This window comes from Lepisosteus oculatus, chromosome 22, assembly GCF_040954835.1.
Source record: "Lepisosteus oculatus isolate fLepOcu1 chromosome 22, fLepOcu1.hap2, whole genome shotgun sequence".
NCBI lineage: Eukaryota > Metazoa > Chordata > Actinopteri > Semionotiformes > Lepisosteidae > Lepisosteus > Lepisosteus oculatus.
The window spans coordinates 8,847,922-8,870,216 of record NC_090717.1 but is presented as its reverse complement, the minus strand read 5'-3'; the positions used below and the strand labels follow the sequence as shown (position 1 = coordinate 8,870,216).

The 22,295-nt window shown below is 37.4% G+C and overlaps 1 protein-coding gene and 1 long non-coding RNA gene across 3 annotated transcripts in view; one reads left to right on the top strand and one right to left on the bottom strand.

Moving 5' to 3' along the window:
- Window positions 1-6,562, bottom strand: part of LOC138224497 (uncharacterized) — a 35,163-nt gene extending 28,601 nt beyond the window's left edge. For both annotated transcript variants that reach the window (XR_011182996.1, XR_011182995.1), the window contains exon 1: window positions 6,438-6,562. This is a non-coding gene — a long non-coding RNA (uncharacterized lncRNA). The remainder of the gene's footprint in view (window positions 1-6,437) is intronic.
- A 1,175-nt stretch (window positions 6,563-7,737) lies between these two features.
- piwil1 (piwi-like RNA-mediated gene silencing 1) lies at window positions 7,738-21,290 on the top strand. Its single transcript, XM_069182221.1, has 21 exons — window positions 7,738-7,832; window positions 10,194-10,269; window positions 10,665-10,770; window positions 11,526-11,651; window positions 12,639-12,853; window positions 13,185-13,306; window positions 13,582-13,662; window positions 14,422-14,619; window positions 14,770-14,878; window positions 14,972-15,098; window positions 15,405-15,522; window positions 16,257-16,371; window positions 16,556-16,743; window positions 16,832-16,904; window positions 17,175-17,375; window positions 17,595-17,698; window positions 17,869-17,939; window positions 18,097-18,250; window positions 18,702-18,827; window positions 19,125-19,272; window positions 20,035-21,290. Exons 2-21 carry the CDS (start codon window positions 10,201-10,203, stop codon window positions 20,149-20,151), a joined length of 2,568 nt encoding a protein of 855 aa, XP_069038322.1. The 5' UTR covers window positions 7,738-7,832; window positions 10,194-10,200; the 3' UTR covers window positions 20,152-21,290.
- The last annotated feature ends 1,005 nt before the right edge of the window (window positions 21,291-22,295 follow it).

Sequence of the window (22,295 nt, the reverse complement as noted above, 5' to 3'; positions counted from 1 at the left end):
AGTAGGAATCAATTTACCAAAGTCTCTCTCCAGGGATCACAAAACCCAGTCAAAAATTGTAATCTATGTCCTATCCAACCCTAAATCTATTAAAGCATGAAGCAAAATTCATATAAAACAAATCTGGTAAGAATGGGAGAAAAGTATAAAAAAAAGAGAAAAGGGGGAGATGGATTCATCTTTACCTATTGATTGTTACAGGATTAACGATCCAACAACTCATCGAGATGTTTTTTCCATTTGCCCAAGTTCAAGAGCCACAACCTAACTTGGCAGAATTATTTCCATGACTTAGATGCTTCTGACTTAGTTTCCATCTATGCCAGAGGCTTAAACTCAGTCCCTAGTGTCTTCAAGTTTTTGTTCTGACCTGAGTAGCATAACTATTAACATCTTTGTTTTTTGGACAAGAGAACATCTTGATGCCCCAATTAAATGTTTAACATCAAAATTTCAAAATGCTGAATTAATGCTCATTAAACCACCAAAACTGTATCGGAAAAGTTCAGATGCATTTAATTCCTGAAAGTGATGATTGTTTACCCAAAATTTTGCATTAATTTAAACCTTCATTTATTCAGTTTCCTTTCACAGATCAAACACCTTACAAAGCCAAGAAAAAAAAAACAAGCAACCAAAAACCAACATATTTTCCAAATATAGCTCACACCCGGGACCATTCTTCTACATCTTTCTACTCAGAGAGCTTTTGATGCAATAGAAACACTAAACCCATTCAGAGAAAGTGCTTTATAACACCACACTGCTGACGGGGGTAGAGTTCAGTGCTCCAGGTGTTGCATTAGCACATTCTATAGAGTATTTATTGTTCATCTGCATTTTACAGTTCAGTCATAAATGTGTCAGAACTGTAAATGGAGATGCATTAGTTGCTAATAGCCCCAAGGGAACAAAAAATTATCAGGCTGCCTTTCCATGAGGTGATCAGCAGTTTCTCTTTGAGTATTGTCAAATCTCAAAATAGAATATTGCAAATGCATCACAAACACATGATTAATTACAAGAGGAGGCCATTCACCCCTAGGAGCTGAGTGATCCACAGATCTCACCAAGCTTTTTCTGCAAGAGAGGCAAGGATGTCTACTTTGATAATTCCTTATACTACCAGAGCTCATCCCACTGTCACCACACTGGGGCACTGGTTTGGAAATTGGGCTCTAGATGGCAGAGTGCTACCATTTACAGAGGCAATCTGATTTTCCTTCGAGGTCTGTCTTCCCAATACCAACCGCATTCAGCCTTGCTTAGTTTCTGAAATCTTGCAAGATCAGACCACAGTTTTAGCATTTTATTTTGAGGAAATCTATCAAACTGTTCTGAAAACATAAATGAACGCATAACTGTTCCTACCTATTACTGCTGTTGCATTCCAACAAATTAATTTAGCAATTTTTGCACCATTTCTCAATTAAATGTCAACTAAATTCTGGAATTCTATTGCAATAAAGGTAGTCCTCAAGTTCAAATGATCATTACCATAACCTTATACAAGTATGTAATAGAAAACTTACTGATCCATGAATACTTAGCCAAGTTTTGTAATTCTTGGTGAGTCCTTAAGTGCAACTGGTAGACTGCAGTCAGACCCCAGAAATTAGTTTACTTAAACTGCATGCAGTACATGTAACAATTTTGCTTCAAATTATGTTAATATTACTTAACATAATAACCTATCTCTATCATCAGCCTCAGGCACAATTTCCTCCTTGATTAATCACCTGGGTGGAATATTGGTATATTTATCAAAATCTTGTTAATTAAAATGCTTTGAAATGTTGTTGGCTTCCACTTGGTTATAGCAATTAGAGATTGCTTTTATAAGACTTCAATTATTGGTATTGTACGTTCTTTGTTTGCTGTATTTCAATCCTCACATTGAGATTGGTAAACCTATTTTTTTTTATAATAGTCAACAGAAGGTGAGTTCCAATCCCAGCAGTCCTTTGGTCCTAATCAGTGATCAATCTCAGATCACAGATATGAAAAAACAGTAATGGCTTCTTGAGAATGCCCTCAAAGAAGCCAAATAAAATGTGTTTAAGTAGTGGCTCATAATCTAGACTTCATAATACAGTAGATCCAGACACAAGAAATCTACAACTTTCAACATCTGAATCATTAATCTTTCATCAAAGTCAGCAGTAATACCCTGAAAAAGGAGGGGGAATGCTCTTCACAAACTTGCTGGCTCTCCTAATTACAATTTTATAAGACGTTTCTGTTTGTGATGTCCCAAAACACCGGTAAGGATGTTCAGAAGGCTACCACTGAAACACTGAAATGTACCACAGTAGAAAATCCATCCAGGTTATCAAGGCTACAATTAGCAGATACTAAAATAAAAATAAACTATGAGATATTACTTTTACTGTGCATTCTGAACATGCTTTTGTACAAAGTGAGGGTTTCAGACAGATGGAGTACATGGTAAAATCAGCTGGTTGGCCAACAATCTAAATCAAGAAGACATTAATTTCACATGTGTATGCTATAAAGCTGTAATAAGCTATGTTTGATAGGAATTAAATACCCAAGTCTTTGCATCACTTTATTTCTGAATGTCACATTAAAACTAATGTGGTTGGGTGAACCCTATACTTCACTCAGAATTCACATACAGCTTTAGTTGTGTGTTTCCAGTAATCTTATAGGAGCAACTGATGTTGTATAAATCAAAACGCATTCTGATCATTAAATATGCCAACAGTTCACAGTAGGAGAACAGACATATGTGAAACTCAGGCAAGTTATCTATAGAGCTTTAAGGTGTACATTAGCCACACATGATTAGTTCTTTTCCAGTGATGCAACACATCTTGGAGCAAAGTTTGTGTAGTAATTACCTATATGAAAGGAAACTCTCTGGAGGTTAACCTTAAAGAACAGCACACAGTACATTTGGTATCTAGCTAAGAATACAATATTGTCTTGTCTCTTTGAGGAATAAGAAACTAAACCACAGCTCCCACCATCGCTATCCTCTATGGTGCACATAACATTTAAAGGTTTAAGATATTTCACTAAACCTAAAATTATGTATGAACAATTTCAACAAAATGGCAGTTTTCCGATTTAACGTTAAAAATTTAAATAGAAGGTCTTAAATTGGGGAATCTACTGTACATCTTACAGGAGGTGCACAAAGCTCCACATAACTCAAGCTTGTTAACTGCGGAATGTTTTTTGCAAGCTGAAACCTGTTAGTGCTCCCAGCTAACTTTCTATCAAACAACATGTGGGCTGGAGCTTTCATTTCTTCAGAGGAAGCTTCAGATAAGGGATACAGGTGCCTGAAGTGCACTTATTATTATTTGCTAGAGTTTAGTTCAAAGAGCCTCTCAATTGGGAGGGAACTCCCTCACCAAGATAAACATCACATACTATGGCTTAAGTACACAAGAGGAGCAAAACACAAAACCAAATTTAATGAATGATGAAAAGACTGTAAAATGTCCATGGGTTGCAGCAAGATATTTCAAAATTTTAAGTCAAATGTGGATTTTTTCCTGTCCCTTCTTTAAGAAAGATGTACTTTTATCTGTAATTCTACCATCTACATTGTACACAAAAATGCATAATTGTTTGCAGACGGATATACATGCAAACAGCCACATTATAATAAATATTTGCCCTAAATAAGAGATTTTAAATACAATATCAAATTTCATACATTGTTTTGGAAAGAAGAACAATGACTGTTCTTTTTAAAACTCTGAAGCAATGGTAAATCTTGTTAGAACAGTCACAGATTTTCTTTGAAAAGCTTTGTGACAGAAACATTTTAAACTATTCAAACATTTTTGTATTGAATTATATTATTTTCCTTCCTGGTACTATAAGTGTTTCATTTCTAATGGTTCATGTCATAGTTCACATTTATTTCAGTAAATGTTAGTACAGTACACTACCATCACAAAAAAGTTACATAATTTCACATAAAACTTTTATCACCACTATGTAAGCTTTTAGAAAGAACACATACAGTAGATTAATTCAGCATTGTACCAAGAGTAACATGGCCCAAAGTTATGTGGACTATGTCAGAGAGCATTGCAAAGGCTCATTAAAATTTAACTAAAACATGTATTAGATTAGAAGATAATAAATCACTCACAATTTGAATAAAAAATAAATTTGTCATCTGGGACAGATGTTATGTTGTACATAATTAAACTGAGCTTTCTCACATTGCAAAGCATGTTTAAAACATGTCAAAATCATCTACTTGATCAGCTACTAAGATGATTAAAATATAAACTTCTTTTTAAAATGAACAATCTTATGTTTTAGTTCAAAGTATATTTGCCATATGCTCCAAAATAAAAAGCAAAAAGAGAAAGAGGTACTATCACAATCATTCATCAGACAAGAATATGGGAATTAAAGTATTTTAGTTATAAATGGACAATAATTATGACATGTTCAGTAAATATGAATATGTTCAGTAAAGCTTGTCCATTTCTTGCAATGTGTTGCAGAATTCAGCTGCAGAAGTGCTGGATACTTACTCTACACCATGTGACACAATGATTCACAATGATTTTTGTAAGGATGCAACTTGCCAAAGTTAATGAAATACAAAATGTAAAATCCTAAACTTATGGAAAATATTTGAATTACTATATATAGCACAAAATTTAAAAGGAATATGTCATGACTGTGTCTTAATTTATGCAATCATTAATCTTGATTTGCTGTCCACAACTATCAGCGCAACTTAAAGAATTGAGTTTGGCAGATTTTGTGTAATATTGACAGAATGACAGGGTTGAGTCTACTTGTGGATGTATTTGATTTTCTCTGCCACACATCATTTTAGACTTCTAAAGCTACAAATGTTGAATTTCTGAAAATGAAAGAGTATAAGTTTGTCACCATTCATCCTAGATAATATGAATACTGTACATATGATTTGTCAGACCATTCTTATTTTACAGTGTTATCTCTGGATTTATTAAATACACATTCATTATATAAGATTTATAATGAACAAAACATTAGTTAAACAGTTAAGCTAAATTACTAATTTATCATCTTTTAAGAACGTTTTTTTTCTTAAATCCCATTGCATTCAGCAGTCACATCCTGGACACATTTATACTCCTTGGTCCTTTTGCCCCACCTGGTGGTCGACTGTATGACTTGCAGCTACCATAATCGTGTTTTAAGTACAATACTAGCGATCTACTTTGAACAGGTAGGAACTTTGCAAGTATTGCTTTGTGCTCAAGTTTCTTTTTAGATTAAAATGGATACTGCTTAGTTGTAATTAGTTGTAGTTACTTAACATAAGTTACTTACAAAACACAAGTTAAAGGCTTTAAATAAGCCCCCACTATTGAGCCAATTAAAGGATCACTTATGTAATCAACATCTCAGTTGGAACAAAAGCAACCAGGAGGTTAAGGGTGTTTGGGAATACCAGTTTGAAAGTGGGGTTGCCACTCCAGATCCCCCAGATACTAATATCTTGTCCCGGTTTTTTGCTCCAACTGAGCACTTAATTATTTAACTGAGCACCAGGGTCAGTAAATAATGCCCTACTTAGAACTTACTGTATTGAGTTGTTTTCTGTTCAGCCTCATAGGTCTTCTACTGTTAATTTTTTCTATCAAAATACTGTTCTTTAAACTGCATAGTATTCACACTCAAGCTTGACAACCTCATCTTAGAGCCAGAAACCAAAATTCACAGTCAAATAAAAGGTTCACTTACAGCACTTAAGTTCAGTTACAATGAGAACCAGAACACACACTGGTGTTGGGCAGCCCTGGCCCAGAGCAGTCTGATCCAGTCTGGTTTACATTATGTTTAACACTGGTATTTAGACACCTATGGTGCAATACTGTAAATTTAGGTGTTGAGAACACCAGAAAATCAGAACAAATTTGCACGGGCGGTAAGGACAGAGTGAATGTGTAGGGACGCAAAGAGTCACAGTACAGTTCAGCGAAGGTTTAAGATGGATTCTCAGTTTTCCGGAGAACACTGGGAGAAGATTTCATACTGACAGGCTTACAGTTTTCATGGTATTGTTCCTCATTTAGTCTCTTCCCCCAGGGTAGTTTTTAAGCAAAATAAGACAGTAAAAAAAGTTTAGGCGAAAGTCCCTCTAAGAACCTCCTTACCTTCAATCATGGTGGTCTTGGGATGAAGTGGGTGAATTTCTGTTCCAGCTTGGCTCTTAATGTCCTCAATCAGATCATTATTGTCTTCAACCTAATCAAATTTACTAACTCATCTTTTCAGGTGTGGCTTTTTACAGAGACCTTAAAAACCTGCAAACAGTGAATCTCTAGCCAGGGATTGAACCACCTTGATTTAAGCTTATAATCAAACAGCACACTTTAAAACTGGACCAGAGTTTAAAACCACCCCCAAGTTGAAAGGAATTAGTGCACAAATTCAACCTTTACCTTTTCTGAGGTGAATATTCTTATACTGAGCAGCTGTCAAGTTTTTCCCACCATCAGACAGGTAACTCCAGTCTTCAATTGCTGGGGGGCCTGGACGTTTTACAGGGTAACTTTCAATTAGCACCCAGTGAACACCTGGAAAAAAAACATCTGACCTGACTACTTACCCACTAAAGATCAAAGACAGAATGAAATCCAGGAAGGCGGCACTTGTGGAGAGGAGTTACCAAAGCAAAAGGAAAAGAAAGTTCCAGTGAAGCAGGGGATCCCAATCCTGGTTCTGGAGGGCCTGTTTGTCTCCAGCTTTTCCATATCTCTTTAAAACACCAGCACCTAAAGAAATGGAGGAAGTTAAACTGGTCCAGTTAAGTCAACAACAGACTGATTCAGGTCCTTAGCAGCCCAACTGAACACAAAACCTGTGGCAAACTGACCCATTAGGCCTGAGATTACAGACCCTAGCAATTAAGCAATTTGTTAGTTCAATTAAGAGCTAACAATCACAATGTTATGGTTAAGAACAGACAGGTCTACAGGCCCTCAAGGATAAGGATTAGATAAGGCCCTACTTCCTAAACTGGGGTGGGTAGTCTTGATACTTGCAATTACAGGACAGCAGGTTAAACATTCTGCTAAATTAATGACTGAATTGACCCTAAATTAACCAGTGTGTCAATAATCTCAGGACAAGCTGCCTGGAACAAAAAAACACAGTGAAATGGATGTCATAAAGTTGGCAACTACTGTTCAAGAGTGTAAGAAAATCTTGTAGAAAGTAATACAATTTCCCAGTACTTGCTAACGTTAGCAAGTACTGGGAAATTGTATTAGTTTCTGCAAGCTTTTCTTACTAACAATGTCAAATACCTGAAACCTTTCAGCTGTAGCTGAATCTACCCTCCTTTGGCCTATGAAATGTATCCGTAGATTATGGTGTACCACTGTGAGATAATCAATACACAATGGCCCATATTTGTTCAATTCACAGTGCTCTCTCCTAACAGTGTTAACATAATCACCCCCAACCCCTTTACACTTCCCACATTACTCAACAGCTTTAACATTTTTAAAGCGTGCTTTTGCCCACTGACTTCTGGATAACAAGCAGCGACTTCAGGGGCCCCACTAAAGGTAGCCTTCCGCAATAAAAAGTAATCCCCTTCGTTGTGTAAATTGTCTTTCTTACATAATTTAAGGGCCTAGCATTAAGATAAATGTACTTACGCATTTATGTATATGTCTCTCATTGAGACTGGATTATGGGTTACCTTTTCATTTTTATTTAATAAAGGATTATTTGATGGATGCGGAAGAATATTCAAAAAGCGAAAGCGAGCAGTTATCAGCCGCTTGCAGGTGAAGACAGGGCGCTTTTTGAGCGTCGAAATTGGGAAGGTAGGGCGTTTTTTTGCAGGAAACTAATACTAGTTAAGACGAGTAAAGGTGATGGCCATTAATACAAACTTTGCACATATTGCTACTGCTGTTAAAACAATATTATGGGTTACTCCAGTATGTGCATGTGTCATTTAGCAACTATAAGGCCCAGCAACGGCCTGCATGCTAACTTTAAAAATAAAGCATGTTTAATTTAACGTGTAGAGTGAAACCAGTTTATAATGTTGGCTTATAAAAGTAATCAGCTCAGAATTAGTTTTATGAGTATAGCGACATGCATGCTGCATATGCCGCCTGTCGTTCAGTTGGCTTCGTGTTTATAAATAATCTTATATGAAATAGTTTTCGATCGGAATATTGTCTACATATTAAATGCATCATTAAAACTACTGCACTGACGCATAGGAAACCAGTCGGCACCGTTCACCGTTATGTTATTTTTCAGATCAGATCGCATTACATTTGGCGTGTTCTGAAAACAACATTTGGAAAATGACGTTACAGGAATACAGTGATATTTAAATAATGCATGAAAAGTAGAAATGTACTGGGGCATTAGCACTTAACCGCCTTTCACTCGCAGTATTAACATCTTTTGATTCAACTTTTGAAGTCGGTAGAAAAAAAGTGTGAACTCTGAATCTGGGGAGAGTGTCAGTGAGCAAGGAAGAGGGGGATTTTGTCTCCCGAAAAGACAGATATGAATAGTGGGCTACGATATACGAGCAGTTATGTTAAAAAAAAAACAGCATGAAGGATTAATGCATTAGATTATTTAACATTACACTCTTTACATACATCTGATGGCACGCCCGTTAGAATCGGTGTTTAGGGATCGTGAGTGTCAATCCTGGGACCAGAACGCTCTAAATTTTAATCTAAGGTTCACAATTCACTTTAGTTACAGCAGATTTCTTTTCTTTCTCATGAATGTTGTGTCCCCCGGTAGTAGATGTACTGTAAATAGGATACAGGTTTTGAGGATTGTACTTTTTTTTCCTCCTCTTGTAGTGCACAGAAAGTACACCTTTAATCCACTTTCCCTACCGACTCGTGCAACAGAGAGCACAACCAGTTCTTTCTCCGGTGAACAAACTGGCGACTGTTCAAGGCGATTATATATTATTTTTAAGTAGTATAGTGGAAAGGGAAGGCCTAAGGACATTGCTACATGACAAGGAAGGTCCAGTCTCTACTTCTCTTAAAGTGTATTGCGGAGAATAATTGAAAGCTTAATGAGAAAGATGCTGTTAAAACTAGTATTCGCGGAAATGAACTGCTTTATGCAAGGCGTGTACATGATGCTAAATTGACTAAATTCTTTCCTAATAAAATTGCACGGTCAAATTTGCGTCGCCCCCGTCAGAAAGGCTTCCATGCATTTGTGCTTTGAGTTTTGTTACGTTAATATCATGAAACTATATGTTTTATTCTAGATTTGTGACTTTATTTTAGATCGTACCTAACCCACATGCAGGAGCAGAATTTGAAAGTGCCAGCAGTCAGGAGGTCTTAGTTTTGTTACGCCTGTTATAATTGCAATGGGATCGTCTACCAGTACACATTTATAGTCACTGGTGCAATACAGTATATTGTGGTGCCAGCTGAGCATATATCCCTACTGCTTGAGAGAAAAATAATACCCTTTGTTCATGATCAGGCCAACCCCAGTTGGTGGTAGAAATGTCCCTGGTGTCTAGTTGTGAAATGGACTGGACGGATCTTGATGTAAGAGCTGAGTGGGCTATTTCTGTGGCTGTCTGCATGGTGAAATAGTAGTAAATGATGTTGGTTTGTAGACCACTGAGTTTTAAAATAACGTATTAAAGTTGACCTGAATATGGAAGATGAGGTGCAAGTGTTCAGGTTTTGCTTTAGTATGCAGCGAAGGAGTGAAGATACTGTTTTTTATCATGATGCAATCTCTGTGTAAAGTTTACCTGTTTACATGTATCTGTATTAGGCCTAAATTGAAGAGCATTTGTGTAAGGAACTGTATCTGCTATATAAAAAAGCGGTTTAATTTTTACTTTAATTTCTGATGGTGATTTATTCACATCCTAAGAAATACTATTTGGAGTTTTAAGTATGAATATTAGACCGACGTTTCATAAGATGTTGTAAGGATGTCATATGTGATAGTATACACAGACTTTGGGACCTATAAATATTCTGTAATCCATAATAAACCTGCTTTTATTCTTGCTAAATGCAAACACCCATAAATGTTAAATTGTATGAAGGGTTCTTTGTTGCCTTGGTCTGTATATTATATTGTATATAATATAACTTCTTCTGGGGAAGTAGCTCGATGAAGTTAATTAACGGAGAAAAGCTTGTTCTGTGCTCTTGTTTTAGCATCAGGATGTCTGGAAGAGCGAGAGCCCGTTCCAGGGGAAGAGCCCGTGGGCAGGAGCCTTTGGTTCCAGGAGCGGTCAGTGATACTTTATGCGCTTCAAACCATAAATTCTTACGACGGATATGACATTTTTGATAAAATAGCAAGACGTGCATTATCAACTCCTTTTGAGTTACCGTATTTGGTATCACTTATGATTCTCCGTTGTGGAGGCTATAAAGTTTTATCATGGCTGTATGGCTTATGATTCCTTTCTGTACTGGACTATGCAGAAGTTTAGGGGTTTTATATTAAGTTTAGTACAATATATTCACAGGGAAAAATCAGACTCCTAATCTTCTACATGTACTCAATGAATAGGAACACGCAGAGCAAAATCTAGTTATTTGTTGAGTCCTTCTGAAAGTTGTCTACGATAAATTTGAAAAGCTACCTCCGAAACGCGAAAGGTGACGAGCGTTGTGATTTAGATCCCGCGGGTCCGAGCGGAGGCCAGGCCCGTCCAGCCTCCAGCGGAAGGGGAGCTGCTGGGCCGCGGACGACAGAGAGGGCCCCCCAGAGCCGTCAGGCCCGATGGTGAGAGGTCCCGTTTCCAGCCCTGCTCCAGCAGATTGCCTTGTCTTCCAGGACTCCGGCTTGATCCTCAGTCAGATTCTGTTTTTCTGCTTTTCCGAATGTTTTGGGAAATGCGTACAAACGTCCAAATGAGAGACTTTGAATCCTGCATTTGAAAGCTCAAACAGAATTAAAATTACATTCCTATGTTCCTATATATCCAGATTATGGGGTCACGGGTTTAGAATAGAAAACATAGCATTTTATTTTATTCTTGGTTAAACTTCGTTGTTCTTGAATACATGTTCATTTAATACCCTTCTAAATTTTGCCCATAATCTTTCACAAAATGTAAAATGGATTAGCTAAGAACAATTAAATAAGTCCATCTTTTACTTAATATAGATGCCTAGTGTTCAGTCTTGACTTTGCTAAATTTTAAGATACCCCAATTAAAAGCTTACTAAAGTAGAATTCATAATATGGTTGTAGTCATTCAGTGCATCCCCCTGCCTTCCTAGAAATCTTAACAGTTTGTTGAATCCAGTTCATTATTGCAGTGGTGTACTGTTTTTATTGAACAGCTGCTCACATTGTTAACGTTGGTTAAATCTGTCATGAAATTCTTATAGAATAGTTGTGCGATGTATTTTGTTGAATGATTGGATTTGTTCAAAACCAGACCGATAATTCGTAAAAAAGTGCTTAGTGTTTCGATTAATTGTATTTTCAAGTTTCGTGAAGAATCTCTTCTTGCCTCCCCTCCAATGGTGCAGTTATTCAGATTTCTGCCGGCTTTCACCAAATAAAGATTGGTGAAAGAGGAGGGCGCCGTCGAGATTTCCAGGATTGTGGAGTCAACACCAGGCAATCTATGGAACATGTGAAAGATTCGAAAATGGGTATGTTGCTAATTTGTCATGTAAATTTGTTACTAATCTTTACATTTGGGAATGTAAAAAACTGTTTGGTGGCTTAGTCCAAATTGGCTTATTGGATGTTAAGATGTGATTTCTTGTATCTAGTTTACTGAAGGAAATTATTATAAAGCACCATGGTAAGGAATAAGAGCAACTCGGAATCCTGGAAATTGTAGTAAAGTAAGTGGTATTTCTAAGATTAAGCCACCTTATGTTGGTTTCTTTTAAGAAATGCCAAGATAAGATTCAGTGATCATTTGTGTAATAGCAACCAAACAAGCTCAATGGCCTTCTCTCATTGTAGCCATACAGTACCAATGTCCTGGCACTGTCCTCGCTTGTGACTGTCCTGGTTAGATTGCTCCGAGTGAGATGTATTGCAGTCTACTGTTAGTGGTCTAACAACCCATCTGTGAAGAGCTGACCTAATCTATGTGAAAAATCCCAGGCAATGTACAGTCTTCACACTGTCCTCTGACTTGGCTTTGCCCAAAAGAAATGGACACTACGAAATGTGAAGTTGCCTGGACTCTGAAGAGAAGGGAGTGCTGCTAGATCAGTGAGTTAAAGGGGTAGTAATGGGAAAGTTATTTTCTGGGCAGTATGTTGGCACAGTGGTTAGCATTGTTGCCTTGCAGTGGTGGAACCCTGGGTTCAGTTCCTGGGGTGCCACGTGTGTGGAGTTTGTCCTTCCCGTGTTCATGTGGGTTTCCATTGGGTGCTCCGTTTTCCTCCCACAGTCCAAAGACATACTGGTAGGTTAATTGGCTGCTGGGAAAACTGGCCCTGCTGTTAATGTGTGTGTTTGTCTTCCCTGTGATGAACTGATTTTCGTTCCAGGATGTATCCTGCTTTGCGCCTGTTGCTTGCTGGGATAGACTCTGGCTGGATAAAGCAGTTAGAAAATGGATGGATTAATTTTCCTTGAGTAAAAGGGCAGCATAACCTCCTGGCAATTTCTTTTGACAGGCGTTTCTGGATCTCCTATTGAACTGAGGACAAATTATTTCCGAATCCTCTCCCGACCACAGTGGGTTTTGTACCAGTACCACATTGACTACAACCCTCCAATTGAGTCTCGTCGCCTGCGCTCTGCTCTCCTGTTTAAGCATGATGAAACTCTTGGACCGACTCGAACCTTTGATGGAAGCATTTTGTTCCTGCCATGTAGACTGCGTGATGTGGTACTAGCACCAAAAGTCTTGGGGTTGTTGTATAGTAAATGTTTTTCTCTAGACACATCTGCACTTAGAATATTGTAAATTCTACTATCTTTTTTAAGACCTTTCCTGAAAAGTATGCATAAGGCCTTGTAAATTCAGTAAAGCAGAAGTTGCTACAAAGGCGTTTAAAACGGGATCCATTTTGAATGTACTGTAACTTGCAATAAAAACTAATTAACATTAAGATATTTTTGCAGACTTTTAAGTTTTGCATCAGAAAAACTTGTCCTTGTATAAATATTTCATTGTGGTTTTAAAAAGATTAGTGATCGCTTAAATGTTTATGTTTTAGGAGACAGTGTTGTTCAGTGAGACACGTCAGGGAGAGAAAATTAAGATTACAGTAACTCTGACAAATGAGCTTCCTCCATCTTCTCCTACATGCCTTCAGTTTTACAATATCATTTTCAGAAGGTGAGTTAGCTTTAGTTATTTAATAAGAATAAATAATTATAGCCCACTCCTGGTACCGGTCGGTATCAATACAGAATTTTCTACCCTTAAAGCCACCGAAATATTATATACCCTGTCTTGTAGAACCTGTGTGATCTGATAGTTTGGATTTCCAGCAGTGTTTCCTCTTTTTTGGACGTGACTAATGTATGAAGGACATGCAAGTGTGAGTTGCTTGACCACTTTTTGAGGTTCAGAATAGAAGCTGTTGTAATCTTTCTCAACTTGTTTTTAAGGATTTTGAGGATCTTGAACATGCAGCAGATTGGTCGCCATTACTACAACCCAAATGATCCTCTGAATATTCCACAGCACAGGTTTGTCTTAATTGTTGGGGAATGTGGTGGCATTGGTTCATTTTTATTTGTCTCCCCATTTAAATGTTAATAGTGTACTTAGTTTGGTCACATACTGGCCTCTAGTGGGTTTTCTTTGTAATTGCTGTTAGTTTCTATTTGTGCCTGAGAGATGAGACTTATTGCTTTAATTTTGCCTAGTTGTGCAAATGTGCATTTCTTGTAAAGGTTCAGTTTAGTTTTTCTATCTTTGTTTCCCAATCTCAGCAGAAGGGTTATATCAAGACTCAAGTAAAAATAACATCAAATAGTTTATTTCCCCTAATCCCTATAAAGCGGCTTGTAACCTACAGTTTATTAAAGATGAAAAAAATGTTTTTTGAGTTCTGCCACTTTCAAGATTTTTCTTATGAGTCAATTTATTATTATGTGTGCATAGACTAGGTTGTAAGTATTTTAAACTGGCATGATTGTGTTTTCAGTCAATAAATAAACGTTAAAAGTACATATACTAAGTTTAAATTTTAAACGGTCACCTGGAATTCTACTGAAATCAAACTAAAAAAGATTACATTTTCATAAGACAGAGGCAGAATATCCCCCACCCCTTAATTGTTTTGTGTTTGAACTGCTGATCCTTAGTGGAACCATATTCATTTTGTTTTGTATCGCTTTTAGACATTCAAGTCTTCCAACTTGCTGTTCAAGTATATATTGTTGTATAAGGAAATCTATGTTGTATTAAACATTAAATCTGACTGTGTATTTTTTTTGCTGTAGGCTTATGATTTGGCCTGGATTTACAACATCAATTTTGCAGTATGAATCCGGCATAATGCTCTGCACTGATGTTAGCCACAAAGTCCTTCGCAGTGAGACTGTTCTGAGTTTCATGTCTCAGCTGAGACAGCAGGTCGGGGACCAGCGGTTTCCTGAGGCCTGCACTAAGGAGCTTGTGGGATTGATCGTTCTCACCAGGTATTAAAATGCTGGAATCTATTAAGATATCTGTATCAGCTTGGGTTAAACGTCTATGGTCTTTCATTATGAATTTAGTCAATCATAAAAACGTCCTAATAGAAGGATGTGGACTATAAAGCTTGTCCCTTGTGTCTTATTGCTGTTTAGGTACAACAACAAAACATACAGGATTGATGACATTGCTTGGGATCACACACCTAACAATACCTTCAAGAGAGGGGATTCTGAAATTTCCTTCAAGGACTACTACAAAAATGTATGTTTCTGAAACGGATGCAAAGTGTGAATTGTGATTATGTACTTTCAGGAAACTGACACTTGAAAAACTAATGTTTTGTTTGTTTAACAGCAATATAATCTGGAAATTTCGGACGGTAACCAAGTGCTTCTGATCAGTAATATTAAGAGACTGGGACCTGCAGGTGCCCCTCCTCCTGGTCCAGCAATGCTTGTTCCAGAATTCTGTTATCTCACAGGTATAAATATTATTGAAGTCATTTGGATAAATAAAATCCATGGTTAATTTGAAGCAATTCACCAGCTCTTGATCTTTTATCCAGGGAAGGTAGTACATACAGCAAAAATGTTGTACCTTGGTAATGCCTCTAAACTCCATCACTAGGTTGTTCATTTGTTGTTGGAGCTTAAAGTGCAACTTGTGTGATGTATAGATAACCAAAAGAATGAAAGTGTTTTGCCATCAGTTTTTCCTCTGTAAAAAAAAAAACAGAAAATTCAAGTACATTGGTCTTTGAATCACAGCTATTCTTGTTCTAAACAAGGTCTGACAGATAGGATGCGCAGTGACTTCAACATCATGAGAGACCTGTCTTCACACACAAGACTAACCCCAGATCAGAGGGAGAATCGTCTGACAAGATTCATCGGCGTCATCCACAGGCTTGTTTTCGTTTTCCAGTTAAACCTCTGTAGCCCATATACGCACCCTAAGTATCGGGTGGTTATTGTTTTAGTATTACAACCGCAAAAAAGAACAGCAAAAAATGAAGTGTCACAGAGATAATGTAAAATGTTGAAGAGTGAAAGGTAAGTGTGAAGTATTAATTTAAGAAAGTATACATCTGCTTGTCAAGGAAGTACTTTGACAAAGTGCCTCAGCCTGATTAAAGCTGGAGGTCTTCATCTGATAGAGAAGAGGGCAATACTTAAATCTGTCCCTGGCAGCTGTATACACCACTTTATCCCCTCTGCATCAATGTGTGTGGGAAAAGTCAGTGATGCCAAGTGCACACTACAATTTCTATTGGCTAAGAGAAAAAATGCAAAAATTAGCTTGACATTTAATCATTTTGCATTGGATATGTACAGTGCCAGTACCCTAGCTGCTACTATCCTAATGAACTATTTGGATTGAATGACCTCTTCTTGCTTACTTTTAATTAAATTTCCCCAGCCTTGATATTTGGCAGTATTTTACAGAATTTTTTGTAATTTACAGTGCTTATGTATTCCATTCTCGTGACCATGTCCCCTGAAAAAAAATCTCTTTTTAGCATAGAATAAACCTTTACTTGTCCCTTTTCAGCCTACACATGCTGATGCAGCTACCTACTTGAATTTCTTCAACCCATAAAACGTTGTTGGCCAACAGGTGTATGTTTGCTTTTCTACAGTGGTCCTGATACACAGACAGAGTTGAGAAGCTGGGGCCTTGACTTTGACAACAAGCTTCTAAGTATCCAGTCGAGAGTTCTTCCTCCGGAAAAGATAACTCAAGGTGCAAGATCTGTAAGTAGCATTCTTGCAACCAAGGGCAATTAAAAAATATTGTTAATTTAAGAGTGCAGTTACAATTCATACAATTCTAATTACTTTTTCCAATGTGTAATGCATAGAAAATTGTAGTATTCACACAGCTGTTAATGTAACATCTGTCCCCAAATAATACCACATTTTTTTCTTTTTCTGCCAGTATGAATACAACCCATGGGCTGCAGATTGGACAAAGGAGATGAGGGGTGTTCCTCTGATTAGTTGCAGACCACTGGACAATTGGATACTACTGTACACACGTAGGAACATAGAATGTGCCCATTCATTGCTTCAGACTCTGCACAAAGTGTGTCAGCCGCTAGGTATCCGAGTACAGCGGGCATGCATGTAAGTTCTAGACATCATTGTGGTGGGGTTGGGCTGTTTTTATAAGTTACAGATTTTTCTATGAAAAGAGTATAAACTTTTATTGCAGGATAGAGGTTGAAGATCGTCAGGATTCTCTGTTGAGAGCCTTACAACAGAATGTTGGTCCAAATACTCAGATGGTATGTGGTTGTTGTTTGTTTTTTTTGCATTTTTTGAGACTAGAGTACATAGCTTTCTTAGTGTTTCCGTTTTAAAATACAATCCAAACAAATTTCCCCCACATAAAGTTAAATCGGTAAAATACATCTGTTATACATTGCCAATGCAAGAACTATTGCAATTTAAAAAGTAACCAGTTTCTGTCCTTCTATCCTATTATGTCTGTTCAGATTTTCTCTCTTGGTAGGTAACTGATTTGAATCTAAATTGCCTTACTTTTTTGCAAATAGGTGGTGTGCATTCTTCCAACTAACCGTAAAGACAAGTACGATTGTGTGAAGAAGTTCCTGTGTGTTGACTGCCCCACACCCAGCCAGTGTGTTCTGGCACGGACTCTGAGCAAGCCTCAAGCCCTTATGACCATCGCCACCAAAATAGCCCTTCAGATGAACTGCAAAATGGGAGGGGAACTGTGGAGTGTTGACATCCCAGTAAGTGGTTACAAGAATACAGTCTGCAAATAATGCTCGTTTGACCTATCTAGCTTGTTTGGAATCTTAATTGCTGATTCATCTGAAGATCTTACCCAGCTGTTTCTTGAAAAGTGATGATTTGGGCTTCAATGACACGTTTATCTTGTTCTGGACTCCCAGTGTTCTCAGTGTTTTCTGGATTGATATTGGCCTGACACAGTTGTCCACTTTTAACAGCTAAGACAGCTTATGATCGTGGGAATCGATTGTTACCATGATATATCGGCAGGAAGGAGATCTGTGGGAGGACTGGTGGCCAGCCTCAACGCAGGAATGACAAGGCAGGGTTTTAACAGTTCTCATCTGCATTTTATCGTCTTTATTCATTGAGCAAAATGTTTTGAAACTATACTTTTTAATTTTACTTTGTAGTTTCGATTTGAAACTGACTTTTGTCCTGATGTAAGATTTTTTTTTCTCCCAATTTTTAAATACTTGATTACTTCTACAGATGGTATTCTAAATGTGTGCTGCAGAGTCGAGGCCAGGAAATCATCGATGGGCTGAAAGTACCTTTGCAATGTGAGTTTACTCTGCAGCAAAAATAGATGTCTGGATCTAGAATATAGATCTTTTTTTTTTGTCTTTCAAGGAGTGAAACAGTATTATAGAATCATGAACAGATTTCAAAGTCTTTTCATAATATATCAATGCTGTTCATACATAAACATTTTTCCAGCTGCTCTCAAGACCTGGATGAACTACAACAACGGTTTACCACAGCGTATAATTATCTACAGAGATGGAGTTGGTGATGGACAGCTGCAGAGCGTAGTCAGTTATGAACTGCAGCAGATTCTGGACTGCATCAAAGCTCTTGGAAAGGACTACAGGTGAGGTGATAATTTCAAACTGTAGTTCTTTTGTCACGATAACCTATCACGGCCTGAGTAGGGATTTAGCAATTTTTTACTTTTTCTAGGTGCAGTTGTATTGCTTGATATTTTTTCTTCTAAATGGTTCACTTTTCTGTTAGGCTAGATTTACTAAAATCTTAATTGTATATGGTAAGGAAAATTTTAAGGAAGCTTAATTATACATTAGCTATATACAAGACCTGACATATTTCCAGACTAACCATATGTCTTTTGATTTATCATCACAATCCCCAGTACAAAAAAGCATCTCTGAAAAAGGTCTTTCCTGCTAAACCTTACCCTACCCTTCCCCTTCCTCCTGACCACTCTTGCATGACTACCAATAACATTGTTCATGTTGTCTGAACTGGTTTTATGAAGGGCGAACATCGACGTTGTTCCAATGAAATGAATTTCTATTTTGCAGTCCCAAGGTCACGGTCATCATTGTGAAGAAGCGCATCAGCACAAGGTTCTTTGCATGGATTGATGGAAAGTTGTCTAATCCACCCCCTGGAACTATCATTGATACTGATGTTACCCGACCTGAATGGTGATTATAAGGATTTTTGTTTGGTCAGGAACAAAATACGGTTTTCCATTGTTTCTTTGCAGATAGCATGCAGTTGTCCCTAATTTCAATGTTAAATCAATATTAACATTTACTAATAACAAATACTAGATTTGACTACGTCTTGAATACGTCACAACGAATTCCATTGTAATGTTTACAGAAATTTGTATCGAGAACTACTGAATAACAGTAAACTTTCATATTAGCTGATAATTACTGAATCCGGATACATTGACCTCTATAGTGGAGTGCAGTGACCATGTTTCTTTCCTGCAGGTATGATTTTTACATCGTGAGTCAAGCTGTGCGTGTCGGCAGTGTCTCACCAACTCATTACAATGTGATATATGACAACAGTGGCTTGAAACCCGATTACATGCAGCGTCTGACGTACAAACTGTGCCACTTGTACTACAATTGGCAGGTAATATATTCATAATCTGTGAGAGACTGGCATCTTGTTCAGGGTGTATCCTGCACTGTGCCCTGCCTTGAAAAATCATTCATTAGGTGTATTATTTAAGAGCATGTGATTATAGAGTTTGACAATTTTCTCTTCATTTGAAAGTCATCTTTTAGGTTCATGTTGCAAGGTCTTTTGTTCTCCAAAGTTAAAGAAGATATTTTTTTGTTTGTATGGAATGTGACTGCTACTGCATGGAGTTAAGCATAATTCTGCATAACATGGAAATTTGAAATTCGTTGATATGCCATTATTACATTAAGGTTAAAGCAATTTAGATTTCAGTGAGCAACAGATTAACATGTGGATTGATCTAGAAATCATTTTCTATGCTTTTTAAAAAATCAGTCATATGACGCACATTTATCCATAACAGTTTCATAGAGTAAACCATTCATGATTTCAAGAAAACAAGTGAATCGGGTTTAGAACCTTTACCAGTCCATTCCAGATCTCATTGAACATAATTTTGATTGTCATTATTAATCTTTGATAAGTTTGTTACACAGAAACTGCCTCAAACTATGAATTGCATCCTTGAAAATTGTCAAAATTGATACTTGAGAAAGTTATTGAATTGTCATAAAAGGTATATGAGCACTGTTGCTGCTAAGGAATTAAGCGTAGTCCAGCCCTTGATCCAAGATCTGCTCCTTCAGGCCTCTGATCTTGCCATAGACCAGGCTTGATACAATATTATTAATTCTGTTTGTTTTGTTTCAGGGGATCATCAGAGTGCCTGCCCCCTGCCAGTATGCCCATAAACTGGCTTTCTTGGTTGGTCAGAGCATTCACAGGGAACCCAACAGGAACCTAGATGATTTTCTTTATTATCTTTAACAAAAAAACATTTGTTAAAGATTTCCCTGCTGTTTTTTGTTTTGTTGTTGTTGACATATCCCTAGGTCTATTCTAAAGATATTTCAAGAGGTCCAAAAACAATTGTATTACTTCATTGGGTTTTGAGACAATGTTTCCAAAGATGGCACCTTAAAAGGGTACTTCCTTAGTAAGTTAAGTAAAATCATTTTTTAGTAAACGGAAGAGAATGTGTGACAAATGTTTTGGGTGACTTGCATGTTAGACCAGATTTAAACTAAAAAAATTGGGAGAGATTTACAATTTACCAACTGAAATGCTGTAGATTTTAAGCAGGTGTGTATGAAACCTGATTTTTTTTTTCTTTAAAAGTTTCTCTTTGCAAGTTAAACATTTGAACACTTGTAAAACTTCAAATATTAATACCGTCCTTACAGAATGAAAGTTGAGTTCTAGTATATGACAAACAGCAGGTTTTGGTTTCGTTTGCATGCAGCGGAGTTTGACTTGCTTACCCAGCAGCAGTTCTGGAGAAAATAGGCTACAGGAGATGTGTTACTTTGACAGCCAGATGCAGAACTGCTTGGAGAACTGCAAGTGACACAGAGCCTCACAGGAGCATTTGCAACAGTCGGAGAGGCTGCATGTCTAACATGTCACTGCAAGCTTGCAGACAGGTCCCTGTGGCCACAGGAGTTGCCATTTTGCCAGAAAGCTTAACTAACCCCAGCCCTAACCTGGGTGGACTGATGAGCCGGGATCAGCCTTGTGACTTCTAGATGGACTAAGCCACTTGGGAACCACACAGGTGGCATAAGTTACTAGTGTTAATGAAATGGGAGCAATTCATATTAATTTTTAAAGTTCTGTGACGCCACGCTCAGACAACAAGACAGTGTTGGGAGTTTGTTGAATACAATATTGTAACGTTTAGTTTTCAAGTAAGCTGAGAACGTTACGACCAGACGAGTTAGCAGCACTCTAAAAAGAAATATGTCCAGTTTGATTTTTCAAAACTTAAAACTTCTGGTTTCTTTCTCATGTTATTTTTGCCCCTTATTGAGAGATTATGTAGTAAATCAGTTAATATTTCTTAGTTGCAAATAAATCTGTTCTCTTGTTTAAATGCTGATTGAATCCCTGAAATAAAATACATTTTTCTTGCACTTAAAGCCTGTTGATTTAAACTACAAGTTTTAGGGATGCAGTCCTTTGATCACCTGCTAATTCCAAGTAGAGATTTCTGTAGAGGTGTTAGTGACAAGTATTAATGCATTGTTTTAGGTACACAAAGTTTTCCTTTTAAAATCCTGCATATTACTGTAATTGTGACGCATGGTGTGAAGCTGCATTGGTATGGAAGAATTGCAATTAATCAAGTATAACGGGCTGTCTTCAAGACCTTTTGGGTAAAAAAGACTGAAGGTTTAGTGTTCAGGAATATATGTGAATACAGTTGATATAGTGGTTCACAGTTTTTCTCCCATGCTATTATGAGTTTGGGAAATAAGTGAATTTTGTTAGTTTAGAGCTGCCTAGTTCTGGTCCCAGAGGGCTACTCTGTCTGCAAGTTTCCTTTAATGGTCTGTGCAAGTCTCTTTTAGCGTGTGAGCCAGGTGGGAATGAAAGCCTCCAGAGTCCCTGGGGATCTCGGGCCAGGATTGCAAGGAGGCTACATTTTTCTCCTGATTTTCATTCCTGTTGAGTCACTACTTGGGTACATCGAGAGCCTTAAAACCTCATTTATAATGGTTTTAGATCTAAAATCATTGGACCATGTTGGGAAATTTAGCATGAAACATTTGCAACAATCCGTGTGAATGAAAGTCTTTCTTAACAATCATTTCTAGATGCACAGACTCGTCACCTTGTCATTTAAAATCCTAAACGAGAGGAGTTGATAATCTTTTGACAGGTTTCTTTTTTTTTTAACTAAAATCGGAAGAGACTGGTTAACAGGACTGGCAAACACCACACTAGTGCGATTTCTGTGAATTTGGACCATTTAACATCAATTGCTGAGTTTTATCCGAGTCGGTTTTCACTAAATCTGTGCTGCTTTCTCCGTCAGTAGGAAAGCTTGATTCCAGTTCTGCGTAGTGAAGCTGATGAAACAGTCATGCCACTTGGTACGTGTACAATTTGAATCTGACGAGTCGCGTTTT